Source organism: Piliocolobus tephrosceles, chromosome 21, assembly GCF_002776525.5.
Source record: "Piliocolobus tephrosceles isolate RC106 chromosome 21, ASM277652v3, whole genome shotgun sequence".
Taxonomy (NCBI): domain Eukaryota; kingdom Metazoa; phylum Chordata; class Mammalia; order Primates; family Cercopithecidae; genus Piliocolobus; species Piliocolobus tephrosceles.
Window position 1 is genome coordinate 23,415,201 of NC_045454.1, and position 15,596 is coordinate 23,430,796.

The window sequence follows — 15,596 nt, forward strand, 5'->3', positions numbered from 1 at the left end:
AAAAGCCCCCCGCTGATGGTTGTGTTGTGTGTGTGCACGTCTGTCCAGCTTGAGCCGGCGTGTCTCTGAGAGATTTCTCCCAACACACACATGCAGATGCACACACACGCTCACACTGGGGAGAGGCAAGGCCATCCTCCGTCTCCAAGTCGCTCCCAGATGCTGCCTCAGTGTGGAGTCCAGGTGTTCCCTGCTGAGCAGATGCCACGGGGGCACTGCCTCTGGCTTCATCAAATGCACCCATGACCAGGGACACTTTCCTGCACATGAATGTGGTCTCATGTTTGAGCGCCGGGGCCCAGGGCACCTCTTTCTAGGTCTTCCTCAGCCAGGCACTTCCCTGCCTCCTCTCACACAGACCCTGGTCCTGGTCAAGGTGCAGGGCAGCTGCTCTGGCTTTCTGGGCCCCTCAGCATCTGCTGTCTCAGCTTCCGTGGGTCCCAGGAGTTCCCCAGGCCCTGACCGCAGCCTCTTCCCTGCCCCTCCAGGTCACTTCTGTCGGATGGTCCAAGCCACTTCCAGCTGGAACCCGAGGGAGGTCTCCCTGCTTCTCAGGTCTCCTGGATGGATGTTACCCCAAAGAGACAGGAGGAAGGCTCAGTGCCTTGTTCCCGTTTGCAAGGTTCCAGGGTCCAAGGTAGAGGCAGAAAAGGAGATGGAGCAGCTCAGGTTGGTGTGAGCCTGGGGAGATTCCAGAAGCACCTCCAACTGGGAATACAGGAGTGCCTCCAACTGAGGATCCAGCAGCCCCTCCACCTGCGGGCCAGCAGCTCCTCCACCTGGGGATCCGGCAATTTCTCCACCTGGGAATCAGTAGGGCCTCCATCGGGGGGTCCACCCAGGGATCCAGTGGCACCTCCACCTGGAGAATCAGCAACATCTCCCCTAGCAAGTGGGGACAGATGGAGGGCAGCCTCCTGGGAGGGCCCACAGAGCAACCCACAGAATGACCCAGGAGGACATGAAGGGGTTCCTGCAGACAGGCTGACAGAGGGCAGAGACTCCAGAGTCAGGCAGCCTTTCCCATCACAAACCATATCCAAATGCAGCCGCACTCATGCCCGCACTCAACACTCCAACAAACACCTCCTCCCAGACCTTCCCAGAACCACCGTGGCTGCTGACACTTCTGGAGCCCTGTCTGGTGTGAACATGTGTCCTTTTGGAGAAGTTTCCTCTGCGGCTTCTCCTCTTCTCCGTCAGAGCAGGTACATCCTGACAGCCCTGAGGCGGTCTTGTCAGGTGAGTGGGGCCAGGGATCAGGGTGAGTGTCTGCAGATGACAGCCTCAGGCCAGAGTCCTGCTTGGCCCAGAGGTGCAGAAAGCCAGGGACAGCCTCGCTGCCTACCGAGAGCACCACACCCGCTGAGATGCAGGCAGTGTGCGCCCTGGCCCCAGCCTCAGCCCTGATTAGCAGCTTGCCTGGAGAGCTGGCCACTGCTCTGACAGTCCCCAGAGGCCCCTGCAAGGTGCACTGATAAGAAGACACCCCAGGAGGCCCCCATAGGAACAGGCCTATCTTCTCCTTTCAGGATGAATGTGCTGGGACTGAGACGAAAGCACCCCAGTTGACTGGGCCCTAGCCTCAGACGCCTGCAGGCCCTGGCTGAGAGCCTCTGGGTCCTCTGTGCTCTCCTCCCACGAGGCTGCTCCTGAACTGGACTTCTCTGCAGTGGGGCCTGCAGCACCTGGCTCAGGCTGCCCCAGGAAGGCAGAAAGAGCCCCAGAAAACCCAGCCCAGGGTCCACGTGCTCCCACCCCACCACAGAGTACACACTGCTGCTCTGGAAACCATGTGCTTTATTTGGAACCTTAATCCAAGGGAACCTCCCCCCTGGCTCGTAGAAAAGCTGCAAACCATGTGGTTTGGTCCAAGGCAATGGCTAAGGGAGTGCAGGACATCCCTTAGGGCTGGGGCCCCTGTTCTCTGGGCCTCAGACTTCCCTGCTCATCGAAACTGCTGGCTGAGCCCCTGGGGTGTCTATCCCAGTCCTCAGCCTCTCCCTCAGTCAAGGAGTGAGGAAACACGTACAGGCCAGGGGCTGGGGTCCCCATCCAAGGCTGGGCGCCTCTGCCCCCCGCCACCCAGGGCCTGCTTCCTCCCACAGCCAGGGCTCCTCAAGTCGTCAGAGCCCTGTTGCTCCCGGGATGAGGCGCCACCGACAGGAGGATGCCAGGGAGCACAGGTGAGTGACCAGGGCAGGGCGGCCCCGGCCAGCTGCAGCGCTCCTCAGTACAGATCTGCAAAGGGCTTGGAGTAGTTGAACATCAGGTAATCCATGTAGTAGAAGTCGTAGGTGCGCTGCCGTTGCAGGGCTGAGAGCTGGGCGAAGTACTGGTGGGCGATCCTCGCTGTGGTCCGCGCCTCCTGCGAGTGCCGGTCCTTGAACCGGGGGAAGGTCAGGTTCCGCGGCGCGCGGATGAGGCTCAGGAAGAAGTTGGCATCGTCCTCCATGCTCTCGAACTTGCCCACGAAGTCGTAGTCGATGAGGCAGGGGCTGCAGAGCCGGCTGACATGGTCCCAGTGAATGTCCATCCCCACGGGCCGGTGCACGTCCAGCAGGTACTGGACGAATTCGGGAAAGCGCACCCCAGAGCCCGTCCGCAGGGCCTCCCGAGAGGCATTGGCCCGGTACCGGGCCAGGATGGCCTTGCCGAAGACCGGGTGGTAGTAGCTGTTGGGGTGCTCGAACTTGTCGCGGAAGGCTGACACCAGCCTCTCGAAGGGCTCGCGGACAAACAGCATCTTGGTGTAGGTGCTGAGACGGTGCAAGATACCCTGGCGGTCGAAGGTGTCCAGGCGCTTGAGGGCGCTGCCATAGTGGACGGTGTTGTGCTGGATGTCGGCGGTGGACGAGGCCAGGCCGGCCAGCACCATGAGAACCCGCTTCCAATTGGAGCAGCCAGCCTTGGGCACCTCGCAGTAGAGCACGCGGTGGCGGTCCTCCACGAAGATACGCGACACGTGGCGGGGTGTGACAGCCCGGCGGCTGCTGCTCGCCCGGTACTTGGCGCAGGCCTCCTGCATCACCCGCTTGCGCTCCTGCTGGCTCCGGTGCAGGCTGACCCAGCGGCCATCCAGCGTCCCGGGTCCCGGCCGGATGAAGGCCACGTCCGAGCTGTTGGCCGGGGTGGTCGCCGAAGCTGGCATTTTCTTGATGAGCAGACGGCGACGGCGCTGGCGGAGCCGCAGACGGGTCCCCCTCTGCAGCGGGGATTGAGGCTGGTCAGGCGCTGGCAGGTTGCGGCCCCTCGGGGCCCCACTGGACAAGTCCCGAGTGATCCTCTCTGTGGGTGTCTTCAAGTCACCATCCTGGGAGCCGCCTGGTGGGAGATCCTGGGGCAAGAAGATAAGTGGTTATCTGAGTGGAAAGGACAGCTGGGCACTGAGGGCCACACAGGTAGACTCTCACCAAGGCTGGGGTTCCTGTCCCTCTCAGGTGAGGGACGCAGGCTGACCCTATGGGTGAGACCCCTCCCGTCTGAGCCCTGGCCCAGCACCCAGAGGCTTCCCTCGCGCTGAGGTGCAAGTGTCATTTCGGCCACAAGATGGCGCGATCCTCCCAGGAACCTGGGCTGAGCGAGGATGGCGGGAGTAGGTGGCCTGCAGGCGGGCTCAGATTTACTGCCTCTATTAGCACCGTGCAAAGAAGCCTTCTAACAAGGAAGGGAAATTCATGGGTCCAGAGCCCTGGGCTTTGTTCCCAAGGCTCTCGGGAAAGGCTGGACACATTTTTCTTTCCAAGAATGGATTCAATGTGAGCTCCTAATTTTCTTCCCAGCCCTCCCCAGTTTCCCTGGGGCTGTGTGCACTGAGATTTATCTGACTCTCAGAACTTACGTGGTGGGGCTGCCTTGGCCTGATGTTGAACTTTATTCCTAAAAAGCAAACAGAGGAGAGGACAGTATTAGCAGCATATGTGCCACGTGGCTCCCAGGGAACTGCTTATGGGCTGCTGGCTGTGGACATCCAGGCTGGAGGGATCTTGGGGTAGGCTCTAGGGAAAGGCAGCTGAGGGCATGGGGAAAGGGCATGGCTCAGTGCTGGAGCCCCTCCATCCCCTACCCATGCAGAAAACAGGAACGCAGCAAACATGTGGTCCCACTGGCTCGCAGCTGAGGCTCTCTTCTTTGCATCACGCCTGCCTCCTGATGTGACCTACAAGGACTGGAAAGGCACCCTGCACAGGTGTACCCACACACCTGCCCTGTGGAGCAGCCAGGACTCTCGCAGGCCACCTCCTCCTGCACCCCACCATGTCCTTAAGTCACAGGGAAGGACCCTTCAGAAAGCTCGATCCACCCTCTCTCCACACCTCATCAGCCGTGCCCCAGTTCTGGCCACTATGGATTCTCCACGCTTGGAATATGACATATTCACACCCACACCTTTGCACACACCAGGCCTAGGAATGGAACGTGCTGCTTCTCCTCTTGCTCCAGGAAGTTCCCTACCCTGGGTATTTGCTTTAAGATCTTGGCCTTCTCGGCTGGCTCTGGGGTTCTGGGGTGAGCTGAGCATATCTTGCTCGCCCTGGTCTCCCTCAAAGCCCTAAGCAGTGCCCAGGTGGAGGGTAATTGTCCAGCGTTAACTTACTGATGACATCAGGAAGACAGAGAGCGATCAGTGCATCACTGGCCATGCTCTGGAAAGCCCCCGCTGGCCACCAAGGAGGCCCATGCCTGGGCTGGGCTCACCCAAGAAACAAGCTCTGGTGAGGTGAACCTTTGACCAGAATAGAAGATTCTGAGTCATACTCTGTTTGGTCTGCTTTGGAGGTAAGTCCTGGGAGGACAAGGAGATTTCCTTTGGGGGGAATCTACTTAGAAGCTGGAGCCTCCTTCCCCAGCCCCTACCTGGCCATTGAGGAATCAGGGGATCTTCCTGTTTCAGTGCCATGTGGATGGACATTTTTGTCCTGAGGCTCTGCCAAAAGCCATAGTCACCATCAGAGCCAGCTATCCCCTAAGCAGAGAGCTGGATCTTCTGGCTGGCATGCCAGGCCACTGTGCCTGACCACACCTCAGCAAATCCTGGCTGCTGCTTGCGGGTGGGGGGGTTCCAGTGTCCCACCACTTTCCCAACTGTGTCCTGGGCAGAGGTCCAGTGGCAGGAGCCCAGCTGGTGAAGGGACATCCAGGTCTTCCCTGAGCCAGAGAGTCTGTGGATTTCTCCATGGGGTCCAGTTTTACAGACTCAGCCAGTGCCAGGCCCCAGACAGTCTAAGGTTGAGGCTGTGCCCGCACATCTCCTTCAGTCATTAGCAAGCCAAGAAGGAGATGCAACATCAGCCCTGGGATGGACAGCCTGAATTCCCTGAGCTTGCCAGAACCTTCCTGAATTCCCAGGAGAGGCAGAAATGCAGGCAGAACTGGGGCACACTTCATCTTTCTTCTGCTTGTCCCTCCGGGCTGGGAACAAGGGTATTCTCTCCCCTGAGCAAAGGACAGAGCTTCCCCGTCTTCCTGGGCACTCCCAAGCTCATGTGCACATGCATGCATGTGGGGGATCTTTGAAACAGGCCTTCTAGACTCTTCCTCAGAGGCTGAGGGGAAGCTCCAAGTAGACCTGGTTGCACCACTCAGGGTATGGGGTGTAAGCAGCAGGTGCCTGGTCTGCGAGAGGAGTCTTTAGAATCAAGCTGCTCACTGCCACCCCCTGCCATCCCCAGAGTCTATTTCCCTCCTTTACAGCCACCCCCTCCTCTTCTCTGTCCCATCTTTACTGCGGCTGTCCCAGCACGAGCCTCCAGAGCTCCTTCCTCTCCCGCAGCCGATGATGACAGCTCCCTTCACCAGAAGGGACCTGCCACACCACTCCGTTTTACTCTACTCTGCCAGATTTCCTTAATTATTTTCTTCTGGTGATGGCAGCTGGCTCTGCTAAACCACCTCTCCTCCTCAGAGTCTCAGATGTAGGAAACCACTCTGCTTGTCACTCCTGTCACCTCGTCAAGGTGTGACGGTGCTTATATATTCCTTTTCTGGAGCAAATGAGTCATGCTAGATTTGGCCAAGAGTGGGGCTGAGAAGCCACTTCCAAAAGGGATCCTGCCAGTTGGGCGGAAGATGGAAGGCCATGTGCTTGTTGAGATTGCAGCCCCTAAGGCCATGACCTCCCACTGGCACTGTCCCCACAGCCGTGGAGGGCAGTGGGCTGTGGTCCTGTTCCATTTTACCTGTGAGGACTGGACAGGGGGACACTGTCTCCTGGACCTCCGGACTCTAAGCCTAAACTTCTGGGGCTGTCCCACTCCAATGCAGGCTGAGCTAGAGCCCTTGGCATGAACTAGAGGAAAAGTTCCTGCTAGACAAAGCCTGGGGCTGGGCGAGTCTCCTGATTTCCTGTTTACATGTGTCCATAAAGCCAACCTGCCTGCAACTTCCTCCTTTGAAAGGAAAAATTGCCTTGTGGACAATAAGAGAGATCAGTAACATCGTAAGCAGAGCGTGAGTTTGCCATAAGTTATTCCCAACCCTTAAACTTATGGCAGCTTATCGGGCAAAGATTAGCCCTATCCCCACAAGCTCACTTTAACATTTTTAAAAATTTACTGCCAGGCACGGTGGCTCATGCCTGTCATCCCAGCACTTTGGGAGGCTGAGGTGGGCTGATCACTTGAGTCCAGGAGTTCGAGACCAGCCTGGCCAATATAGTGAAACCCCATCTCTACTAAAAATGCAAAAAAATTAGCTGGGTGTGGTGGTGCATGCCTGTGATCCCAGCTACTCAGTAGGCTGAGACATGAGAATTACTTGAACCCAGGAGGCAGAGATTGCAGTGAGCTGAGATCACACCCTGCGTTCCAGTCTGAGCAACAGAGCAACATTTTGTCTCGGAAGGAAGGAAGGAAGGAAGGAAGGAAGGAAGGAAGGAAGGAAGGAAGGAAGGAAATAAGGAAAAAGAAAAAAATAATAATTTACATTATTTTAGAAATAGAGATAGGGTCTTGCTATGTTGCCCAGGCTGGGTCTCAAACTCCCGGCCTCAAGTAATCCTCCTGCCTCGGCCTCCCAAAGGGCTGGAATAATAGGTACGAACCACCAAACCTGGCCACAAGTTCACTTTTGAATAAAGACAGAAACGTAATGAAGGAATTCTAAAGGGACCTCCCCTTTGCCATGAGCCTAGTGTCCCCACTAGGGAGAAAGCTGCTCTTCCATGCACCACTCAGATAAAGGCTGAAGCAAAGACCACTGCCTGCTCTGGGCAAGTGAAATCCAGGAGAAATCTTGGGTATCCTGGGCTAGGGGTCTGCACATCCCTAAGTGGGCTGCACGTCAGGACCCTGGACAGCTCCATGAGGGCTCAGGGAAGGGCAGCTAAGGGCTCAGGAAGATGAGGAAGGTTTGCCACCAGGGGTCAGTGGTACCAGTGCCTTGGGGGGACTTATGGGTGGGAAGGAGTTTGGCCTCAGTATAACCACCTCCAGCCCCTCTCAAGCCCCCAAATGAAACGTACAATCTAGATAACATCAGTGGCCTTGCAGAGCAACTCCAGCCAAACCCAACTCCTCTTCCATCCAACGCCACCAATGCTGCCATGCACCTTCCCTGCCTCCCCACCTCCACCCCTGCAACAGAATCCAAGACCAACCACGTACACCCCACTTTGGGTGTTTTGAGTGACCTCTTCTCTCCTCTCAATATAACGCTCACAGTCTGTAAGGGAGCTCCATACCACTGCACAGTAAGAAATAAACAAGCACTTTCTCTTTCTGGACAGATGACATGCGTGGAGTGGCTGAAACACATGTGCTATGATAAAAGCATCGGTGAGAATAAACAAGGCATGAGTTATGGGCACTGCCAAATGTGTTCCACGGTGTGAACTCTTCATTGGCTGAAGTTCTCAGCGTTTAGCTGAAAAGCCTCCTGATTGAGGCAGAGGCTGATGAGTGTGTGAGGCCAGTCTCTTAGTCATCAGGCCTGGGCCTGGGGCACAGCTGAGGAGGGGGCTATACCACCAGCATGTCCAAGGAGGAGGGTCTCTTGCCCACTTCTCTCTAGGCTCACAGGAGGAAGACCTGCAGGGTGCCACACAAAAGCCCCAATGCCCACTGCCCAGGACCCATGGAGGGTGGTAACTGGAGAGCAGCCTTTTGGTCAGGCCCTATAGACAGACAGCACTGACAGGTAAGGACAGGACCCAAGTGCCTCAAAGGAACCCTTGGCCTGCCCCAGCCCCATGTGGCTCACTCTTGGGAGAGTGACGGCTGCATTGGCTGCTCATGGCCCAGCCCTGGGCCCTGATGGGTGATGATGGGAGGGTCTGGCCACTCCCATCACTGCGTCTGTCCTTAAGGAGTCAAATCTGCAAAGGGACAGGTATGGGAGAGAACTGGGAAAGGAGGGCAGGAGCGGCCATGCCAGTCCCAAGTCCCTGTCTGAGGTTGAGTTTGAGTCGTGCTTCTTGGTCTTTTGGGATTTCCTGATGGAGCCGTTTGTGTGGCCACATTTCCACGTGCCGGGGGCTTCTGGTGGCTTCGTGGCAGGCTGCCCCACACCCACTGGTGCTGTCCACTCCATGTCCACTTCCATTGCCCAACTGGCCAGGGAGCCTCCAGGGCTTTCGGCTGCTTCTCTTGGCTCAGGCTGGCCCGATCGGGGGCGGCGGTTCCCTGAAGGCAAGTTCCTGGCTGTATCTTGGTTCCCAGCACCTGCAGGACCCTGATTCTGAGCTTGGGCCCCACCTGGACTCCTTACAGTGGCATCTGGTGGGATAAACACTGTTGTCCCGGACAGCCCAGGCAGTTGGCCTCTGCCCTGCTGCTTCCACACCCCCATTAGGAAGAAGCGGCTCCCACACCCAAGATGTGCAAGAGAAAGGCCTCCGAGCCCTGGGGCAGCCCCATGACCGGTCATGCACCTGATCTCACAGTGCAGTGCTGAGCTACAGATGGCTTGCCCTGAGTGCAGGGTGCTGGCAAGAGAGAAGGTAGGTGGGTTGGGCGAGAGAAGCCCGAGGGAAATGCCAAGCTCCTCTCCATGGGAAGTATGGAGGGTTCTGAATGCGGGGAGGGGTGCTAGTTAGGGTTCTCAGAGAGAGAGAGTCCACAGGTGATATATACGGAGCAGGGAAAGAGAGGGAGAGAAAGAGAGAGGGAAGGGAGAGGTAGAGGTGGAGGAGGGAAGAAGGAGAGAGGGAAGCGAGATAGGGAGAGGACACAAGGAGGAAAGGAGAGGAGAAAGAAGAGGAGAGAGAGACAGGACAGAGATGGGGGAGGTTGATTTTAAGAAACTGGCTCATGTGATTCTGGGGGCTGGCAATGTAAAATCTGCCAGCAGGCTGGAGACCCGGGGAAGAACTGGTGCTGCGGTTTGCATGGGAAGGCCGTCCGAGACTCCCTCCTACTTGGGCAACTTCACTCTTTTCTCTTCAGGCTTACAACTAATTGGATGAAGCCCACCCACATTGTGGAAGGTCATTTCCTCTACTCAAAGGATACACATTTTACAGCAAATCACATCTAAAAAATGCTTTCCCGGACGGACATGGTGGCTTACACCTGTAATCCCAGCACTTTGGAGGCTAAGGCGGGTGGATCGCGAGACTGCATGAGCTCGAGACTATCCTGACCAACGTGGTGAAACTCCGTCTCTACTAAAAACACAAAAATTAGCTGGGCATGGTGGCGCATGCCTGTATTCCCAGCTACTTGAAAGACTGGGGCAGGAGAATCACTTAAACCTGAGAGGTTGAGGTTGCAGTGAGCCAATATCTTACCACTGCACTCCAGCCTGGCAACAGAGTGTGGCTCCGTGTCTCTCTCTCACACACACACACACACACACACAGAGACTGGCGTTTGTCTAAACCCTGGGGAACCATGGCCTAGGTAAGATGATGTATATAATTAACCAAACAGAGGGGCTTAAAATGACAAAAGTGTGTTCTCTGATAGTTCCAAAGGCTGGATGTCCAAAATGAAGGTGCCAGCAGAGCCACACTCCCTCCACTGCCTCTTGAGCAGGGATGATGCTTCCTCGACTCTTCCAGCTTGCAACAGCCCAGGCGTTCCTTGGCTTGCAACAACAGAAGATCAGTCTCTGCTCTGTCTTCACAAGGCTGTTGCACTCGTGTGTCTTCTCCTCTTCTTATATGAACATCAATCATATTAAAATAGGGCCCACTCAAACAACCCAAATGCCCATCAATCAACAAGTGGATAAAGAAACTCTGATACATGAGATATATATATATTATATACACATACATCTATATGTATGTGTATATATTTTATATATATGATGGAATAGTACTCAGCCATAAAAAAGAATGAATTCATGGCATTCACAGCAACCTGGAGGAGCTCGGAGACTATCATTCTAAGTGAAATAATGGAATGCAAAACCAAATATTGTATGTTCTCATTCATAAGTGGGAGCTGAGCTACGTGAATGCAGATGCGATTCGAAGGCATAAGAATGATATAGCGGATTTTGGGAATTCGGGGGAAGGGTGGGAAGGGGGTGAAGGATAAAAAACTACAAATTGTGTGCAGTGTACACTGCTCCAGTTATGGGTACATCAAAATCTCACCAATCACCACTAAATAATTTACTCATGTAACCAAATACCACCTGTTCCCTAAAAACCTATGGAAATAGTTTTTTTTTTTAAAAAAAAGGGCCACTCTAGTGGCCTCAACTTGATTACATCTGCAAAGACCCTGTAAGGTCACAGTTTACAAGCACAGGGAGCCAGGACTGAGCATTTTTTGAGGGTGGGGCAGGCACCCAATTTGACCCAGGACAGACAGGGAGGGACTCATGTGATCTCATGGGACTTTAAGATTGTTTTTTGTTTTTTTGGTTTTAAGAAATAAGGTCTTGCTCAGTCACCCAGGCTGGAGTGCAGTGGCATAATCCTGGCTCACTGCAGTCTTGAACTCCTGGACTCAAATGATCCTCCCGCTTTAGCCTTGCAAAGTGCTGGGATTACAGCCATGAGCCACCACGCCCAGCTGGATGTTCTGAAGACAGGGCAGGATAGCCTGAGGGAGGTGAGGTCTGCTGGTTTAGGTTGCCTGCTGATCAGCAGTGAGGGGTTGTTAGTTCTCCATGTTTTGGGGGCAGGGCCTGTGTCTTGTCCGTCTGTGTCATTCTGGCACAATGCCCATCAATGCCTGTGGAAAGGTTGGTGCTTTCTGGACTGAGAGCTGGCCTTGGACATGAGGGGTACGGGGCTTCCCAGAAGCTGGGCCTAGGGTTCTGACTGGAGCCTCCCAGCTGGGAAGGGCCCACGCATCTGGGCAGCAGGTGCCTGCCCCCTAGCTAGATGCAGACGGGGGCAATCCCACTGGAGGAGTCTGTCCACCCCCAGCCGTGGCTCGGTGGCCATGAAGCCTGGCTCAGGAACCTCCTTTTGCCATCCACAGTACACCAGGCCGGGGCCTGCTTGGGGACCGCGCCACACCTTCTCTGGCTCCTCTCCCACCGGCTCCAGACTCTGCCCTTGTGAGGTCTCCGCTGGTCCAGGGCTGAGGGGCACATTGTCCCCGTGGGCCTCTGACTGCCTCATTGTGAACTGCATCCTCCACCTGGGGCAGGCTGTTCATATGCAAATTAGATGCAAAACTGAACTTTCAACACACGCAGCAATGAGCTGGCAGCCTGGACTCCTGGGCACAGAATTCGCCCGGAAGAAAGCCTCACTCAAGGGCCTTCAATTCTCGCCTGTGTTCATGGGAAAATCCAACTTCTTACATTCTCTGCTGGGTCCCCAGGGCACAGCCTGGAGACCAGCCTCTGTCACAGTCACGGCCACCTGCTGCCCTAGGACACAGGACAGGTACGTGGAGTTCCAGGTGGCAGGGCTGCCCCGGCACAGGTGCTGGCTGCTCCCGGGCCCTGATGACAACTCTGTGGTCAGAGTGTGGACCTTGAGTGGAGGCAGCAGTCAGGCCAGACACGCTGGACAGCTGCATCGAGCTGGTCATGCATTGGCCTCTCTCCTCCAGCTTCGGCCTCTGGGTGGGGGGCTTCTTCCCCTGGGCGCTGAGATGATCAAACTCAGTCACAGTGACCTTTGGCTCAGGCCAGAGCAAAGGCTTACTCCCTCCCTCAGTGGACCACGCGGAGAACCACCCTGGAGGGTCCATGTGGAGTCGCAGTTTTTAATGCAGGCTTAGCACATCAAAAATTAGAAAACAAGCCAGGTGCGGTGGCTCACGCCTGTAATTCCAGCACTTTGGTTGACTGAGGCAGGCAGATCATCTGAGGTCAGGAACCTGGCCAACATGCTGAAACCCTGTCTCTACTAAAAATACAAAAATTTGCCAGGCATGGTGGTGGGCACCTGTAATCTCAGCTTCTCTGCAGGCTGAGGCAGCAGAATCGCTTGAACCTGGGAGGTGGAGGTTGGAGGTTGCAGTGAGCCAAGATCATGCCACTGCACTCCAGCCTGGGCAACAGAGCAAGGCTCCATCTCAACAACAACAAAAAAAATGATGAGAAAACTAAGAGCGCACACACCCACTGCTGTGTGACCTTGGACAAGTGCCTTGACCTTGCTGAACCTGTTTCATTGGTAAAACGGGCTAAAAATTCATTGGTAAAATGTGCCAAACATATGCATCTTGCAAATCCACAAATGTGCACATGAAATGGGGCACGATGCCGGGCAGGGCCGGAGCCCACTGGTTGGAAGCCAGCTGCTCCCGGCATGCCGATCACCTGGTTCCCTCTGCAGGGGCTGAATCTCCTGCAGCCCAGCTCCTGCCCCCAGCGCAGAGACGCTGGGGTGCATCTGCGGAGGAGGGGAGCCAGAATCTTCCTGCCTTGGGCCGATGAGTGCCTGACGGCTCTGACCGCACTTGTTTTGTTTAGTGATTCCGTTCCCTCGCCTTCGTGATTAGGATCCACGATTCAACTGGGTGGTTCCTGTCAGCTCAGCCTTGGCTGTGAATTCCCTTGGAGCTGTCAGAGAGTCGAGCATCAGAGCTGCCTGTCAGTCAGCCAGTCAGCCGGTTAGCCAGTCTGCGAACCCAACAGCTGTCCCGCCTGCGCCACATCTACCCACCTGCCCATCACTGAGTGGGTTGGGGAGGGGAGTCCTGAGCTGGTGCCCTGCCTGTCTACAGGGAGGGATCCTCAGCCCTGCTTCAAAGCACTCCTCGGTCAGAGCCTGCAGTGACTCCTACAGTGTTCAGGGTGTGTGACCCCAGCACACCCGTGCCACCCACTGCATCACCCCTTACACGTGTGCATGTCGCATGGGATTAGGTGTGCATGTCGAATGATCTGTCACACCAGGCATGCCGAGGAAACGCACCACAGCACACGTTTGTGCTGCACAGGTGCTTGCTAACTGTGTGTGCGATGTAGCATGTCCTGGGTGGGGAGTGTGTGTGTGTCTGTGCACATCCCTGTGAGGTTTCTAGGAGTCTACGGCACATGGCTTACAGCAGGTCATGCCTCTTCTTTCCTCTATGTATTCATTCCCTCTCTCTCCCTCCCCCACTTACTTTCTTCCTTTCTTTTTTGAGACAGTGTCTCACTCTGTTGCCTATGCTGGAGTGCAGTGGTGTGATCATGGCTCACTATAACCCTGAACTTCTGGGCTCAAGCGATCCTCCCACTTCAGCGTCCCAAGTAGCTGGACTACAGGTGTGCACCACCAAGCCCAGTTAATTTTAAAAATATATATATATTTTTAAATATAAAATATAAATATAAAATATTGGCCAGGCGTGCTGGCTCATGCCTGTAATCCCAGTACTTTGGGAGGCTGAGGCGGGTGTATCACCTGAGGTCAGCAGTTCAAGACCTGCCAGGCCAACATGACAAAACCCTGTCTCCACTAAGTAAATACAAAAATTAGCCATTGTGGTGGTGGATGCATGTAATCCCAGCTACTCGGGAGGCTGAGACATGATAATTGCTTGAACCTGGGAGTTGGAGGTTGCAGTGAGCTGAGCTTGTGCCACTGCAGTCCAGCCTGAGTGACAGAGTCAGACTCTGTCTGAAAAAAAAAAAAAAAAATTTCATAGAGGCAAGGTCTCGCTATGCTGCCCAGAAACTCCTGGCCTCAAGCAATCCTTCTGCATCAGTCTCCCAAAGTGCTGGGATTACAGGCGTGAGCTACCGTGCCTGGCTGCATGTCTTCCTTCAACACATGTGGGCCTGGAAGAACAAGCCAGAGCTAGTGGATGTTGCCGCAAAGGAGAAAGAACGATCTGCATGGCCCTAGCCCACAACCCCGTGTCACTCCCTGGCTTGCTCTGTCTCTGCTTCCCATGTGGGAAGTTGACAGCAAGACCGACTGGCTGGCCTCCACTTTGCAGCACACCATGCGGAACAGTCCTGCCATCTGCCACCATGAGTCCGTTCACTTCACATTGATGGAGCACCTGTACGGGCCAGCAGCATCTTAGGTACTGATGACAGTGTCTTAACCAGGAATGGGACAGTGTGGCCCTTTCCCTCATGGAGCTTCCAGTCTAGCAAGGAGGTGAGGCACTGGCCAGCAACTCCATGTGTGATGGCAGCCATGGAGGGCATTGCAGGCAATGTGGGACAACTGACATGTTACCTAGGTCAGTGTTGCAGGTGATAGCTCCCAAAGATCATGACAATAAATTGGCACCTGAGGGTAATGAGGACATTTCTGGCAGAGCTTGGTGGACTTCCACCATGACGGCAAGGCTCCTGGGATGAAGGGATGGGCCTAGAGACTGAAGGGTGTCAAGAAAAGGCAGGGCCAGGTATAGTGGTTTACACCTTTAATCCAAGTGCTTAGGAGACCAAGGCGGATGGATTACTTGAGGCCAAAAGTTTGAGACCAGCCTGGACAACATAGTGAGACCCCATCTCTAAAAAAGAAAAAAAGAAAGAAAAAATTAGGCTGGGCACAGTGATGGGCACCTGTAGTCCCAGCTGCTCAGAAGGCTGAGGTGGGAGGATCAGTTGAGTCCAAGCGTTAGAGGCTTCAGTGAGTGATGATTGCACCACTGCACTCCAGCCTGGTGACAAAGTGAGATCCTGTCTCAAAAGAAAAGAAAAGAGAAAGGAAGGGAGGGAAGGAGGGAGGGGAGGAAAGGGAAAGAAAGAAAGAGAGAGATAAGGAAGGAAGGAAGGAAGGAGGGAAGGGAAGGGGAGGGGAGGGGAGGGGAGGGGAGGGGAGGGAAGGGAAGGGAAGGGAAGGGAAGGGAAGGGAAGGGAAGGGAAGGGAAGGGAAGGGAAGGGAAGGGAAGGACGGGCAACCATGATGGCTGGCCAGCAAGAAAGAGGCTTTACAGCCATGCAAAGGCACTAGACCTTACCTCCTAAGGTCCAGGGGAGTATCAAAGAGCTTTAGGGTGTGGAGTTATTTTGAATTTAAGGACCGTTCTGGGATGGAGTCAAAAACACCAGAAGAAAGGTTGGTCAGGGGATTACTGCCACTATCCAGGCAGAAGACTCTTGAGGTCTGGACCTGGGTGATGATGAGACAGTGGATGGAGAGCTGAAGAACATTTCAGGAGATGGGGGTGTGCTGGGAAATGTTGAACACCTGGTTCTCTGGGTAGTGGGGTGGGAGCAGGGAGCAGCCTGGTTTGCAGTGTTTGCTGATTTCCATGTTCTGAAATCCCATTATGGCAGATTTCAAACTA

General features: G+C 55.0%; 1 protein-coding gene across 3 annotated transcripts in view; it reads right to left on the minus strand.

The window, feature by feature from the left end:
• Positions 1-1,780: 1,780 nt before the first annotated feature.
• Positions 1,781-15,596, minus strand: part of CHST8 (carbohydrate sulfotransferase 8) — a 153,465-nt gene continuing 139,649 nt past the window's right edge. For all 3 annotated transcript variants that reach the window (XM_023229096.3, XM_023229098.3, XM_023229097.2), the window contains 2 exons: positions 3,842-3,879; positions 1,781-3,337 (listed from right to left, as the gene is read on the minus strand). In XM_023229096.3, coding sequence (XP_023084864.1) covers positions 2,231-3,337; positions 3,842-3,879 — 1,145 coding nt within the window. In that variant the 3' untranslated portion in view covers positions 1,781-2,230. The remainder of the gene's footprint in view (positions 3,338-3,841; positions 3,880-15,596) is intronic.